Source organism: Camelina sativa, chromosome 3, assembly GCF_030686135.1.
Source record: "Camelina sativa cultivar CO46 ecotype springtype chromosome 3, ASM3068613v1".
In the NCBI taxonomy this organism is placed as follows: domain Eukaryota; kingdom Viridiplantae; phylum Streptophyta; class Magnoliopsida; order Brassicales; family Brassicaceae; genus Camelina; species Camelina sativa.
In genome coordinates, this window is record NC_141882.1 from 15,734,626 (window position 1) to 15,749,253 (window position 14,628).

The window sequence follows — 14,628 nt, forward strand, 5'->3', positions numbered from 1 at the left end:
TTTTGCACTCTGAATTTAAGATCAAGGATCTTGGACCAGCTCGCTTTTTCCTTGGATTAGAGATATCGCGATCATCAGAGGGTATCTCAGTCTGTCAACGCAAATATGCTCAGAATCTGCTTGAAGATGCAGGTTTATTAGGCTGTAAGCCAAGTTCTATTCCAATGGATCCGAACCTGCGACTTACCAAGGATATGTGTACGTTGTTACCTTCTCCTACTTCTTATAGAGAACTCATTGGTCGCCTTCTATATCTCACTATCACAAGGCCCGACATCACTTTTGCTGTTTACCAACTGAGCCAGTTCATATCTGCTCCTACTGATATTCATCTACAAGCTGCACACAAGGTTCTACGTTACCTCAAGCAGAATCCAGGACAAGGTTTGATGTATCCTGCCACTTCGGATCTTTGCTTGAATGGATTTTGTGATGCAGATTACGCTAATTGTAAGGAGACAAGGCGTTCTGTTACGGGTTATTGTATTTACCTAGGATCCTCACTCATTTGCTGGAAATCCAAGAAGCAAGGCGTTGCAAGTAGAAGTAGCACAGAATCAGAATATCGCAGTATGGCACAAGCAACCTGTGAGATCATCTGGTTACAACAACTACTCAAGGACTTCCACATTACAGAGTCTGCTCCAGCCAAGTTGTTCTGTGATAATAAATCTGCCTTACACATCACCATGAATCCAGTCTTCCATGAACGGACTAAACATATAGAGATCGATTGTCATACGGTGCGTGATCAAACTTAAGAAGGGTACGCTTAAAGCTCTTCATGTACCGACTGCAGAACAACATGCTGATATCTTGACTAAACCTCTTCATCTGGGACCATTTCATCATCTGCTGCAGAAGATGTCCTTGTCAAATCTTTACCTCCCGAAACCAGACACTTCGGAGATAAAGATTTGAGGGGGGCGTATTAGAGTATGACCGGTTATGAGCTTTGGTTTAATTGGGTTATCTTCGGTTATTAAGATTAGCTGATTAGTCTTACTATATATAGACTGATTAGTTAGTTAATTGAGGTTAAGCTTTTGTAACAAACTTTGATTGTTTGATAAATAAGAAATATCTCGTTTCTCTCTTTTTCTTCAACCTTCGTCTCTCCTCCGTCGTGTCACGTATTTCTCCGATTAACCGGAGTTTATTACAAATCAGTCATACGATTGACCTGGTAACTGGAAATATACTATATAACATATACATTTTTCCATTTGTAGTCTCTAGCTAAGCTCCTAAAACTTACTAGTTTTGTTCTCTCCATACAGATCCCTGAATTTAAATCAATTTAAAGGAACAATTCCCGCGTCAATTGGACTGCTATCGAATTTATATTGGTTTGATATAGCTGACAATCAGATTGGAGGAAACATTCCAATTTCTAATGGGACTTCACCTGGACTTGACATGCTTCTTGAAACTAAGCATTTGTTTATACTCCTCAAATCTTTTTGTTACATTTTACACACTCACTCTTTCTATTTGTTAAATAATGAAACTGTCCTTCACTTCTTTTGGCAGTCATTTCGGGAAAAACAAACTTTCAGGTGAAATCCCCGAAAAACTCTTCAGCTCTAACATGACTTTGATACATATGTAAGTCTCACTAATAGTACATAAGAAACCTGATAGTTTGCAAAGGTTGAGAGTAGTAACTAACAAAGTGATGGCATTGTTGATTGTTTTATCGATAGGCTATTTGATGGAAACCAGTTCACAGGCAAAATCCCGGACAGCCTCAGCCTTGTTAAATCATTGGCAGTGTTGTAAGTGTTAATTAGTTTAGTGTGACATTTACTCATCTATTTTTTTTTTTTAATTAATCTCATACGCTATTTTCATACATACAGACGTCGACAGAAATAAACTAAGTGGAGATATTCCTTCGAGTCTTAATAATCTGACAAATCTTAACGAATTGTAAGTGAGTAACTAAAGCATTTTTTGTATATATCAATGAAAGAAGTAAAATGAGTTTATAGTTTGAATCCTTTTCAGGTACTTGGCCAACAACAGATTAACGGGCAGTCTTCCAAATTTAGCTAGTTTGAACAGTCTCTACACATTGTATAAGTTTCTCTTTTGCTGCGTAATTAACAATCACTACCTTTCTCAAACCCTTATTTGTAATTAATATAGTTCCATTAATTATATGATTGTAATGTCACAGAGATGTGAGCAATAATACTTTGGAATTCTCAGTCATTCCATCATGGCTTTCGTCGTTACGCTCCCTGTCACCATTGTATGAACATCTCTCTCTCTCACTCTCTCTCTATGTATATACATATATACATACATAGTATATATATTTGTATACAGCAGTTACAAACAACACATGGTCTTCTCCTTGATAGAAGGATGGAAGGGATACAACTTGAAGGTCCAATACCAATCTTCCTCTTCAGCCCTACTGAACTACAGACTATGTGAGTAATACATGCAAGCTTGATTGGTAGATCAAGTCGAAGCTGTGACATTTGTAGTAATTATTGAGATGTTTTAAGTTATTTTTTGTTCACTTGCAGCAACCTAAAGCGCAATGGTATAAACGAACCATTGGACTTTGGTACCAATTATAGCGAGCAGTTGGAGTTTGTGGATTTGCAAAGTAATGACATAACCCATTATAGACCAACATCTAGTAAACGCATCCAAGTATTGTATATATATACTGGTTAAAATTTTAAATTAACAATTTTTGTAAGCTTTTCAACCAGTTACATATCTCTTTGATATTTCCACAGATTAGCAAACAATCCGGTGTGCATGGAGCTGGGGAACGTACCGAGTTACTGCTCAATAGTCCAACATAATTCCTCATTTTCAACTCTCCCAACAAACTTTGCTCCATGTGGTCAGAACATGACACCGAGTTCTACATGTCAATGTGTGTATCCAATCACAGGAACACTCTTCTTCAGATCTCCTTCATTCTCAGGGTTTTTCAACTCCACCAACTTCTTGAATCTTCAGCAGGGAATGGTAGAGTTCTTTAAGAAGTTCGGTTATCCTGTTGACTTGGTGGCTATCAGAAACATAAGAGAGGATACAACTGATCGTCAGCTTCTAATAGATCTCTTGGTCTTCCCATTGGGAAAAGTTAGTTTTAATCAAACAGAAATGGCAATTCTTGGTTTTGCGTTTAGCAACCAGACTTACAAGCCTCCCAACATATTTGGCCCTTACCAAGCCAATCCTTACGGTTACTTCTCGGGTATGATGAAACCGGTCACTCACAGTAAAACCGAAACTATATAATTGTTCCATATAACTCATTTGCATTTCCTTTTTTTTTTCTTTTCCTTAGATATTGGAAGTGGTTCAGAAGTAGGAAGGTCCAAGTCACTAAGCATCGGCGGTATCATCGGAATAGTATTGGGTGCTGTTGTGCTGCTGTTGGTAATTGGACTTGGGATATGGATTTCTCTTTGTTGTAAAAAAAGAGAGCAGAAGAACAAAGGAAAGGGAATTGATAGAATTAATCATCAACAAGTCCGCGTTACAGAGACTGAGACAGAAACCTCAGTTCGAGTAAAATCTCGCATTACAGAATTAGAAGTATAAATGTAAATGAGTTCTTATGATACATTCAAAAGATATTATATATATATATATGTATATGTATGTTTAAAAAAATTTGATATCTAAGACTCTAAGAGTATACAGGTTTATACATACGAGTTCTTAAATAAATATATAAAACTTAACACACCACAAATGTTACGAATATTGAAGCAATCAAGCAATGCATACTAAAATTTAGAACTATATATACAAACTTTTGAACACACAATATACAAGTTATATTTGTACTTTTCGTAATCATATGCCTTTTAGAGAATTATTCGATATCGTTTAAAATGGAGTTTTGGCTAATGACGATTACCACTCTATGATTTCCCATTCACATGTAGAATACATATACAAACAATTAGATCCGATCATATACTGATTGTCATACGAATTTAATTTAAACCAATTATCTTGCAGAAAGACCTACATAGTATAGGTATAAATTTGATAAATGATGGATCAAAAAAGACGGGTTAATGGAGGTACTTAATATTGGTTGGAATAGATCTCAGATGTAGACCGTAACCATTGTAATTATATATACGATTGGAGAAACTATAACGCTTCATTTAGTAAATGTAAGATATTGGAGCTAAAGATAGCTTTGAGGAGGTCAAAACTCAAAATGATGATAAGTAAATACTCAAGGAGAATAAGTAGAAAATTAATGGTGATAAAAAATACTCAAGGAAAATCAGTAGCTTTGTTTTGTGTATTTTATTTTTCATGAAAATTAATAATGATCAGCAACCTACTATCATCTGTAACTGCAAGGCTTGTGGACATAAACTTTTGAAATTTAGCGATTGCGAACAGTAGACGCGATGTCCGTAGGCCATAAAACACTTAAGCTAGACTAATTCATTTTCATGACAATAATCCTTTTACTAATTAATAAATTATCAGTAATTTAATTTCCAAAGGCAATTGAAAAAATAATAAGCATTGATTATAAGAGGAGAGAACAAGCTGCTAAGGCTGAAATATATTATAAGTGGAAATTTAACAGTTTGATATAAGTTAATAATAATTGAAATATATTGGTTTATTGGTTTGCAAAGAACTCTAGATTTCTTCAACTTAACTTTCGATTGATATCAATACTATTAGTTAGTTCAAGATTTGGATAATACTGGTAAAGATTCAGATAACTCTGAGGTCGATGATTATGATTGATGAAAGTGGTATAGTTGTATTGATTTTGTCACGTTTATATATATATATATATATATATTTCAATATCATGTCTTAATTTGTATTTTAGCTGAAATATTGGACGAAATCAGGTTGGTTAGAACATGATCGACCTCCGACGTTGTTTAGTTGGAACATGAGGAATGTTGTATCGTGGGAGCAACATATTGTTTAGTTAGAACATGATCCACCTCCGACGTTTGGAGAAGAGTACCTAAGGACGTATTTGACAGATGTTGGTGCAGAGAAGAAACTTGATTGCGAGGATAACGAGCAATCTCCATTTTACGTTACGTAAACATGGAACGAACATAGTTTATTTTTGGGATTCGTCTACCATATTGGGAGGATCATATGGATTTATAGACCATGCTCATTGAGAAGATGCTTTTTACACATACAAAAAAACAAAAAACACGGATACACCTTTATACATGGATTTGATTCAAAATTAGATCACTTTATAAATTGTAATTAGAGACTTTAGACTACACTCATTATTTCTATAAAAATTACTTGTCAAAAAGATGATAACGTTTACTCGCCATGTCTATAAATGTTTTTGTTATGTTATATTCTAAACGTCTTTATCTGGAACTCTGTATATATATATATATATATATATATATGTATAGAGCTACATGGAGCTTACGGATTGAAGCTCTCTTAATATGTCCAATTCTGTAGAAACGGGACTAAATCGGTGTTATCGGTAATATCGTAGTAGCTGTACTTGGTCTCCAAATGTAATTATGCAACTAGCAGCACACAACCATCTTATTGTGTTTAGACTTTAGACTAGTTATATAAAAAAATGGTTTCGGCAAAGTGGACATTTTATTCTAATTTATATTTGTTAATTAAGAGATCCAGACATCCCCATTTATTGTGTTTTACTATTTTACATGATTCTTCTTATGCTTGTTTTCACTTTTCTTTTTATATACAAATCTGTTATTCCTGTGAAGTTGTAAGGCTTTCTGATTCCTATAAAGAATAAAAGTATTGAGGTTAGATATAATAAAATGATAAAAGGCTCAGTCTCATGATGAGACTCTCATCTTACAGAATCTTCTCGAATGGTGTACCCGGCAGGACAAGATTGCCAGCAAAAGATTACAGAGAGTCAACCCCCAAAAGTCGTCTTGTTGCCTATTCTCGTTACTTCACCTTTTCCGATTTTACATATTCTGATAAACTATAAAATAGAAGAAAGTTTCTTGTAAAATTCCAAAATGCCTTGGTCGTCACATAATATTGCACATAAGGATCTCCTATTTAATGAAACTTCAAATAGATCATTGTGAGTATTAGCTGATCAAATATTTTCTGTTCTACTCTGTTTGGCAAGTACTGAGAAAGGCTAAGAAAGCTCGTGAGTTTCCTCATTAGTAATTATGGTGCTAATTTCAATACTTTACAACGCTCACCCTTACCTATATATATCTTCGTTTCTTTGTAGAACATAAGTGACCAGTCCATGGCTTCTGGGTCAGCGCAAATAAAAAACATAGTTCTAGTGGGGCGTGCAGGCAACGGAAAAAGCGCCACAGGGAACTCACTCATTAGACAACAAAGGTTCACCTCATTAACACAAGCAACAGGTGTTACTATGACATGTCAAACATTTAGAGCTGTGACAAAAAGTGGGCCGATCATCAATGTGATTGACACTCCTGGTATGTTTATACATTTGATACAATATTACTCCCTCTCTACATTTGATACAATATTACTCCCTCTCTCTCATACATGCTTAGAAGTTTTTACACATATTAAGAAAACAATAATTACTGAGATAAAATATATTTTTTCTTTAAGTAAAGAGAATATTATTTAATTTTAAACTAATAACAATCTAAATTTTAAATATTTTCAATGATTACTTCTTGAAGTTTACAAAACATCAATCTTTGTGAGACAAAAAAATATCCCAAAACATCAATCTTTGTGAAACAGAGAGAATATATTTTAGTCGTAGGCATGTGAAGCCATATAATAACAATAACTTGAAATGGGGTCATACTATGAAGAGAAATGAATGAATGTGTGGTGTTATTTGTCTCATTGATAGCCATAGGTTCAGATTCCCCAATGTTATTTTTGTTATATTTTATTTTATCTGTTTTCCAATTAATTAATTTACTTAGGTCACGTACGTAGGTTCTCACTGAATTTCTCAGAATAAAAATAAATAAAAAAAAAAAAGAATTAATAAAAAGCAAGGAGAATCGATTCTCAAAGTTTTTCATACGAGAAACCTTGAGAAACTCATGAGATCCACTCTCAAATGACACATGTCACTTTTTAAATTGTTAGAATTTGTTATAATAAATTAACTTCATAAAAACTTAAAATCTTAATTAAACAGTTTATTTGTTGTTATTTTTTATTTTTTTTAGAAATCACAATAAAATTAATTATTTAACAAGTTCCATTATACATAATTTTCAATAATATTTTCATATTATTTTAAAATAATATTAGTTGATACAAAAATATTAAAATGATTCAAAATTATGAGAGTTAAACAGATATTAATATTATGAAACTAACTAACTATATTAGTATTTATAATTTTATGATTGATAATATGTTTTTTTCTTAACATTATTGACATGTTATATAATATAAAATATAACTAATTAAAAGAATTAAATATATTTAATAAATAATTTAGTTTGTTTATAAAATATTAATAATGTTAAGATAAAATACAAAAACAAAATAACAAAATAAATATTCAAATAAAATAAAATTATAATTATAAAATTATATTAAAATAATAATATTGTATGAATGAAAAACTCATTGGATTTCTCATCAATGGACATACAAAATTAAAAAAAAATTCTCAAATTTCTCTACACTAAAAAAGCTAATATTATATTAATGAGAGACTCATTTGAATTTCTACCAATGCACATGCTCTTAGAGCATCACTAGCGGAGAGAACGTGTTCATTGTTGCTCAAAGAAAAAAAAAATATATTTTAATATATGATTAATAAAAAATTGGTATGTGTTGAAAAATAGTAAAAAATAGTAAAAAATAGTAACTTTAGCAATGTTTCTTTTCTTTCTCTCTGTTGTTTATATTTTTTTATTAGTTTTTATTAAAAGAATTTGTGGGAAGCAACCACCACCTTCTTACATATTATCTCTCCTAAAATCATATTTTATTGATATTACTTTGTCTTCAACAATGCTCCCTCGGTTTCATTATCCGCATTGCGCCATTGCCTATGATTTGGTTTGCTCTCTGGTTCGTGACACAGGTCTATTCGATTTGATAACGACACCTGCCTTTATCAGCAAGGAAATCGTTAGATGTCTTGCTCTGGTTGAGGAAGGATTACATGCTGTGGTGTTAGTTTTATCCGCTAGGAATCGGATTACGCAAGAGGAAGAGTCCGTGGTTAGTACGTTGCAAAGCCTCTTCGGGAGTAGAATCCTTGACTATTTGATCGTTGTATTCACTGGTGGTGATGAGCTAGAAGAAAACAACCAGACATTGAAAACGTATTTATCCACAAGCCCTGAGTTTCTGACGGTCAGTTATTCCATAGACTATTACTATAATAAACTTGCGTTACACGTAAACGTTTCTGCTTATTAATCTATCTACGTACTTTTTATTTCAGAGAATTTTCACATTAAGTGGCAATAGAAAGGTTTTGTTTAATAATAAGACCAAGGATGAAGACAAGAAGGATAAGCAAATCGAGGAGCTTCTCGCCCATGTTGCAGCAATTGGAAGGAAAAACGAAGGGAGACCGTTTACGGAAGAGATGCACCGTCAGATAAAGGTGATCAGTTTCTGGTTGAAACGCCTATACAGAACATATGTTAATTTACGAATCTTTGCGCTTCTCAGGAAGAGACCAAGAAGCTTAAGCAAGAGGAAAAGAAAGCCGAAGCTAGGTATAGAAAAGAAGTAGAGAAAGAAAGGGAGAGGAAAGAGGAGTTAAGGATGTCGTTTCAACATAAGATGGATGAAATGGCAATGATGGTAGTTAATATTATATTCGTTTACTTTTTTATAAGAGTGTTACTTAAAAATATCTAGAGGCTTGAGATTATTCTCCTGTCACATTTTGTCCGTAACAATGTGTTCTCGTCCTCTCTCAGGTGGAGAGAAAAGTAGCAAATGCTTTGGAAATACACGAGGCAATGATGCGTATAATGGAAAAGGTGGCGACAAGGAGAGAACAAGATCCGAAGCCGTCATGCAACATCATGTAATCGGTGTACCCAATCGAGCAAAGATTGTTGGAGGACACATGTCAAAGTCTTATTGTGCACGTTGCACGGTTTTTTATTTCATTTTATGTGTGCTGTGTGGTTTTCTGCTTTTGTTTGCTTCCCGATTTCATAACCCTTGTAAGTATTGTTGCTAATTAAACACTGTTCAGACATCCATATGTGTATATGTGTGTATAAATCTAATCTTTGCTTACCGTCTTGTAATAAAAAAATAACCGTCGTGTATGTGTATTAAATCTAATCTTTGCTTTTTTTTTCTTTTCTTGTGGATAAAAAGATCTGATCTTTGTTGAATCATCCAATATATAATAAACAAAGAGAGTCTCATCCTATCATTATCACCTCTTTAAATTTAACATATATCATATCAACATGTCGTGTACTTTATATTAATTTACTCAATGTCTATATATCGAAAACAAATTAATAAAAGCACATTTTGTACTCTCCAAATGGTCGGTCAAATGGCAATCTGTTTTAATTGTATGACTTATTATTCTTACTGAATAAAAACCGATATAGTGATCTTGAAGAAACACAATATGTTGAGTTTGTCACGGGAAGATTTTTTCTTTGTGACCATGATTCATTACAATTTGATATTAAGTAAACAACTCGAAAGTAAAGTTTTTTAAATTAATGACGTCTAGCTAGCATTAGTTTTAAAATACTTTTTTGCTAAAGCACATTTACATAGTGAAAACATTAATCTATTAGATCCCTTACATAGAACATTAATCTTTTGTCGTTGTTTACTAAAATTTTAATAAATAAAAAATTGAAAATATTAAAAAGAAAGGAGAGAGAAGAGGAATAGTTTTTCAGATTGCTGTGAGAAGAAACGATTCCTATACTATTTATACACCTGAGCACTTTTCATTAGTTTACATTTATTTCAATTAAAATATTATTATTTTTATTTTTTTGAGTAACGATCATGATTTCTACCGTTGGTGATGGTTTTACTACTCACATATATTCCATATTTAAATAATACAAAATGTTTAGAAATTTTATAAAAATTGTAAAAGAGGATGAATTCCTTGACCATTGTTTTAATTTTTTTGTTTTTTCATAACTTCGTCTATGCCATTGTTAACACATGAAAATGAACAAAAAGACACCATAGAATCCACAAGAACCTTAAAGACACCTATGCTCGACAAAATATTCTAAACAAAACAATTAACGACAACTAAACCGGAAAATATAACGCAATAATTAGCCAACCTAACCCGTAGTCCGTACCTCCAAATCTATGATAACAATAAACTATGAAAATAGTTTATAATGTGTAAGATTCTGTTTGAGATTATTTGGTATCAATTTTTATTTTTATTATTTTGCTATTAATTAATCAGTGTTTCGTTAACCAAAAACATAATGGAGTATGTACTTTTTAACTCTGGATAAAACAAAATCTCTCTAGTTTATTATGTATCAAATTGGTTTTGGGTAAGGATTTACTCACTCAAAGAAAATAGGGTATTTCCGACTACAATTGGCGACTAAATTAGTAGTCACCAAATTTAGCAACTATTTAACAACAATTTAGCTATTACGTGGCGACTGTTTAGTGACAAAAAACAACGTAATCGTTAATTAGTCATTAACTTGCGACAAAATAACATAGTCGTTAAATTTGTCGGTAAATGGCGACGAATCAAGAAAACTGTGAATATTGTCCCCAGATAGTCGCCAAATTAGCGACTAATACAGTAGTCGCCCAATATAGTCGTAAATTTGGCGACTAACTTGCGACACTTTTGGTGGGTTGGAATTGTGTGGCAAAACAGTCACTAAAAGTTGGTTTGAAACATGTTTTCATTATTCCAAGGTAGGTTGTAACAACCCTTCCCGTGGACTCCACTAGCCTCACTGCTAGCTTGCCTCCATAGGCCCAAAGCTGACCCTGCAGGGCATCGGTCCTAACCCCTCACCGTGGCAAATGGAACTACTCATCCAAATCCACAGTAGGTTATTGGTGCGCCAGGCATTCCTCGAACCCTGGTCCCCACCCTTTAACAACCTTCCCACATGACAAGGTGTCACCAATTGACCTGAAGATTGTTAAAGGGTAGGGACCATGGTTCGAGGAACGTCTGGCGCACCAATAACCTACTGGTTGATTGGGATATCCATAGTGATGGGTTAGGATCGATGCCCTGCAGGGCCAGCTTGGGATCCGTTTGGGCGGCTAGCAGGGTCCACGGACGGTCCGTTGGGGCAGTTAGCAGTGGGCTAGTGGGGTCCGCGGGACGGGTTGTCATATAGGTGTACCTGTTTTTTGTGACTATGTGATAGTCACTTCTTAATCGCTAAATATGCCAATATAAACAAAGCTCACCAATCGTTCTCCTCACACGTAGAAACACAAACCTACACTAAGAAAAACGTGGTCATAAAGATTTATAATAATGTCTGGAAGTTACAATTATAGTAATTTCCGGGAGTGGATTTACAAGAGGATTGATGAGGTGACGGGAAATGTTTCACAAGAGTTCAGAACCGGGATGAAGTAGTTCATGGAATTTGCAAATGGGCAGCCATTTGCACAAGAAAATGGGGTAAGTTTTATCGCCCTTGTAGTAAGTGCAAAAACGGGAAGCGTTTTCTGGGGACTAGAATTTTAAATCATCTTTTTAGTTATGGGTTTATGCAAGATTATTATGTTTGGTATAAGCATGAGGAAGAAATTAATATGGATATAGGAATGAGTACTATAGATCCAACATTTATATGTGTGAGTGAGGAAGTGGGTAATGTAGTAGAAGATAGACATGTGGATATGGTGAATGATGCATTTCCTTCTAATGTGAGTTTTGATGATAACTATCATTGGGATGAGGTTATCAGAATGTAGAAGAATCAGTACTTAACCATTCAAAGAAATTCTATGACTTGTTAGAAGGTGCAAAAAATCCAATATATGATGGTTGTCGTGATGGTCAATCACAATTATCCTTAGCTGCTATAGTCATGCAAAATAAGGCATATTATAATATGAGTGAAAAGTTAGTGGATTTAGTCTGTGAAATATTGAGTGAATATTTAACAGAAAGAAACCAGACTACGGGTTCACATTACGTGACAGAAAAATTGATGCGCAATTTTGGACTCCCATATCATACAATTGATGTTTGTATTAACAATTGTATGTTATTCTGTAAATATGACAAAAAGGAAGAAAAATGTTTGTTTTGTGGTGCACCAAGATGGAAGCCTAAGAATGACCGACGCATAACCAAAGTACCATATAGTTTTATGTGGTACTTACCTATTGCTGAAAGAATAAAGAGAATGTATCAGAGTCATAAGACTGCAGCAGCAATGCGATGGCATGCCGAGCACCAAGCAAAGGACGAAGAAAATGAGTCATCCTTCTGATGTGGCGGAAGAGGTATTTTCAAGAACTAAATCTTCAATATGCTGAAGAACCCCATAACGTGTACCTGGGATTGTACTGATGGGTTCAATCCATTTTGGATGTCTCTTCAATATTCGTTATGGCATGTGATATTGACGCCATATAATCTACCCTCTGGTATGTGCATGAATACATAGTATTTGTTTCTTACAATTCTGAATTCTGGGCCAAACCATCTGCAAGCTAGTCTTGATATCTTTCTCCAAGCTCTTATTGAAGAGTTAAAAGAGTTGTGGTCTACTGGAGTCGATGCATACGATGTGTCCTTGAGCCAAAATTTCAATGTAAAAGTAGTGCTGAAGTGGACGATAAACGACTTTCCTGCTATATTATCTAGATGGACAACACATGGTAAATTATCTTGTCCAGTTTGCATGGATGATATAAATTCTTTTCATCTACCTAATGGAAGGAAGACGTGTTGGTTTGATTGTCATCAGAGATTTTTTCCTCCTCATCATCCTTTGAGGAGGAATAAAAAGACTTCCTAAAGGGAAAAGACGCTACAAGAGAGTATCCACAAAGTCTCTGACCGGTGAGCAAGTTTATTTTGAGCGGTTGAATGGTGTAAATCCACCAAAAATCAAGGACATCGGTGGAAATGGTCATGAAAGGAAAATGTCTGGCTATGGAAAGCACCATAACTGCCACAAGGAAAGCATATTACGGTCGCTACCGTATTGGAATGATCATAATATTGATATAATATTGATGTGATGCATAAAGAGAAGACTTTTTGAGACAACATCATGTATACTCGTATGCGTGTGAAAGGTAAATCAAAATATTTCGTCATCTCAAGATTGGATATAGCAAAGTTCTGTTCTCGGCCACACTTACAAGTTACATCTTGATAGTAGGGGTAAAGCACCTTTCGTGCCCTATACATTGACAGACGAAACCAGAACAAGCTTATTGGAATGTGTGAAACACTCGGTTAAATTCTCAGATGGTTATTCGTCAGACTTATCTAGTTGTGTTGATATGAAAAATGAAAAGTTTTCAGGCATGAAGAACCATGACTGTCATGTTTTCATGGAGCGGTTAATTCCATTTATCTTTGCAGAACTCCTTAACCGGAACGTCCACCTTGCGTTATCAGGTATATTAATTAATTAGTTAAAGTTTTATATATATTAAGTGATTAAAGTTTTTCCGTAATTAATGTGATTAAGTTTGAAAAAATATATTGTACAGGTTGAAACATTTTTTCGGGACTTATGCTCGAGAATTTTGCATTCAAGTCGACTTCAAATTCTAAAACAGAACATTGTTTTAATCCTTTGTAATTTGGAAAAGATATTTCCACCATCTTATTTTGATGTGATGGAGCACCTGCCTATACATCTTCCCTATGAAGCTGAATTAGGCGGCCATGTCCAATATAGGTGGATGTATCTTTTTGAAAGGTTTTTCAAAAAGCTGTCCAGGATTAATTGTTGAATCATATATCAATGAAGAGATTGTTTATTTCTATGAGCACTACTTTGCTGCGAATATACAAACAAAATCAAGGTGAGCAATTAAGATTGAATGTTTTTAATTTGATATGTTAATGTCAATAATGACTTTTTAATAATTTGGTCAGGTTAACAAGATTTGAAGAAGGTTAAGCCCTTTTATATCATGTCCCTGGAGTACCCTCTATATTACTCACATTGGTCGCTCCAGTGGAGAAATGAATGATATATGACTTTCAGATGATGACTATCATTGTGCACACACAAATGTTTTACGGAATTGTGACTATTTCCAGCATACTGAGAGATATTTAAGTTACAAGTCACAAATTACTTTCATTTAGTATATATAATCCACTATCTTTTCTCATATATATTTCTGGTGATCTTATCTTTCTATATATAGTATGTTCTATGATTTTATTTCGGAAAAATATTCAGGCCTTACCGAAAAAGAACTCTACGCGAAATGAGATGGCAAATATCATTTATGGGTTAAATAATATGGATGATAAAACAATATTCATGATATACATATTTTACTTATTGTTATTATTTAACATATCTATATGTATGCATGTTACTTATTGGAAAGCCTCCAATCTATTTCTTTTTTGGGTTCAAAAGATTGTGCATGAGCCTTTGAATAAGGCTAAAACATGACCAATGTATTTTACAAGAGGTTGTTTGTTTT

The 14,628-nt window shown here is 33.8% G+C and overlaps 2 protein-coding genes across 3 annotated transcripts; both read left to right on the forward strand.

Annotated features, from left to right (window-relative positions):
• The first annotated feature begins 257 nt into the window (after positions 1-257).
• LOC104777385 (leucine-rich repeat receptor protein kinase HPCA1-like) lies at positions 258-3,651 on the forward strand. Of its 2 annotated transcripts, XM_019241856.2 has the most exons (9): positions 258-1,608; positions 1,707-1,778; positions 1,863-1,932; positions 2,011-2,079; positions 2,183-2,257; positions 2,370-2,441; positions 2,541-2,670; positions 2,760-3,229; positions 3,323-3,651. In XM_019241856.2, exons 2-8 carry the CDS (start codon positions 1,715-1,717, stop codon positions 2,826-2,828), a joined length of 549 nt encoding a protein of 182 aa, XP_019097401.1. In that variant the 5' UTR covers positions 258-1,608; positions 1,707-1,714; the 3' UTR covers positions 2,829-3,229; positions 3,323-3,651. The 2 variants fall into 2 exon arrangements, with proteins under 2 accessions (XP_019097401.1, XP_087361824.1); XM_087505698.1 differs by lacking the exons at positions 258-1,608; positions 1,707-1,778; positions 1,863-1,932; positions 2,011-2,079; positions 2,183-2,257 and having other exon boundaries at positions 2,389-2,441; positions 2,541-2,623.
• Positions 3,652-6,087: 2,436 nt separating this feature from the next.
• LOC104777386 (immune-associated nucleotide-binding protein 6-like) lies at positions 6,088-9,290 on the forward strand. The gene is made up of 6 exons (XM_087495801.1): positions 6,088-6,157; positions 6,245-6,461; positions 8,060-8,334; positions 8,426-8,590; positions 8,659-8,793; positions 8,913-9,290. The coding sequence occupies exons 2-6, from the start codon at positions 6,263-6,265 to the stop codon at positions 9,024-9,026; spliced, it is 888 nt and encodes a 295-aa protein (XP_087351927.1). The 5' UTR covers positions 6,088-6,157; positions 6,245-6,262; the 3' UTR covers positions 9,027-9,290.
• The last annotated feature ends 5,338 nt before the right edge of the window (positions 9,291-14,628 follow it).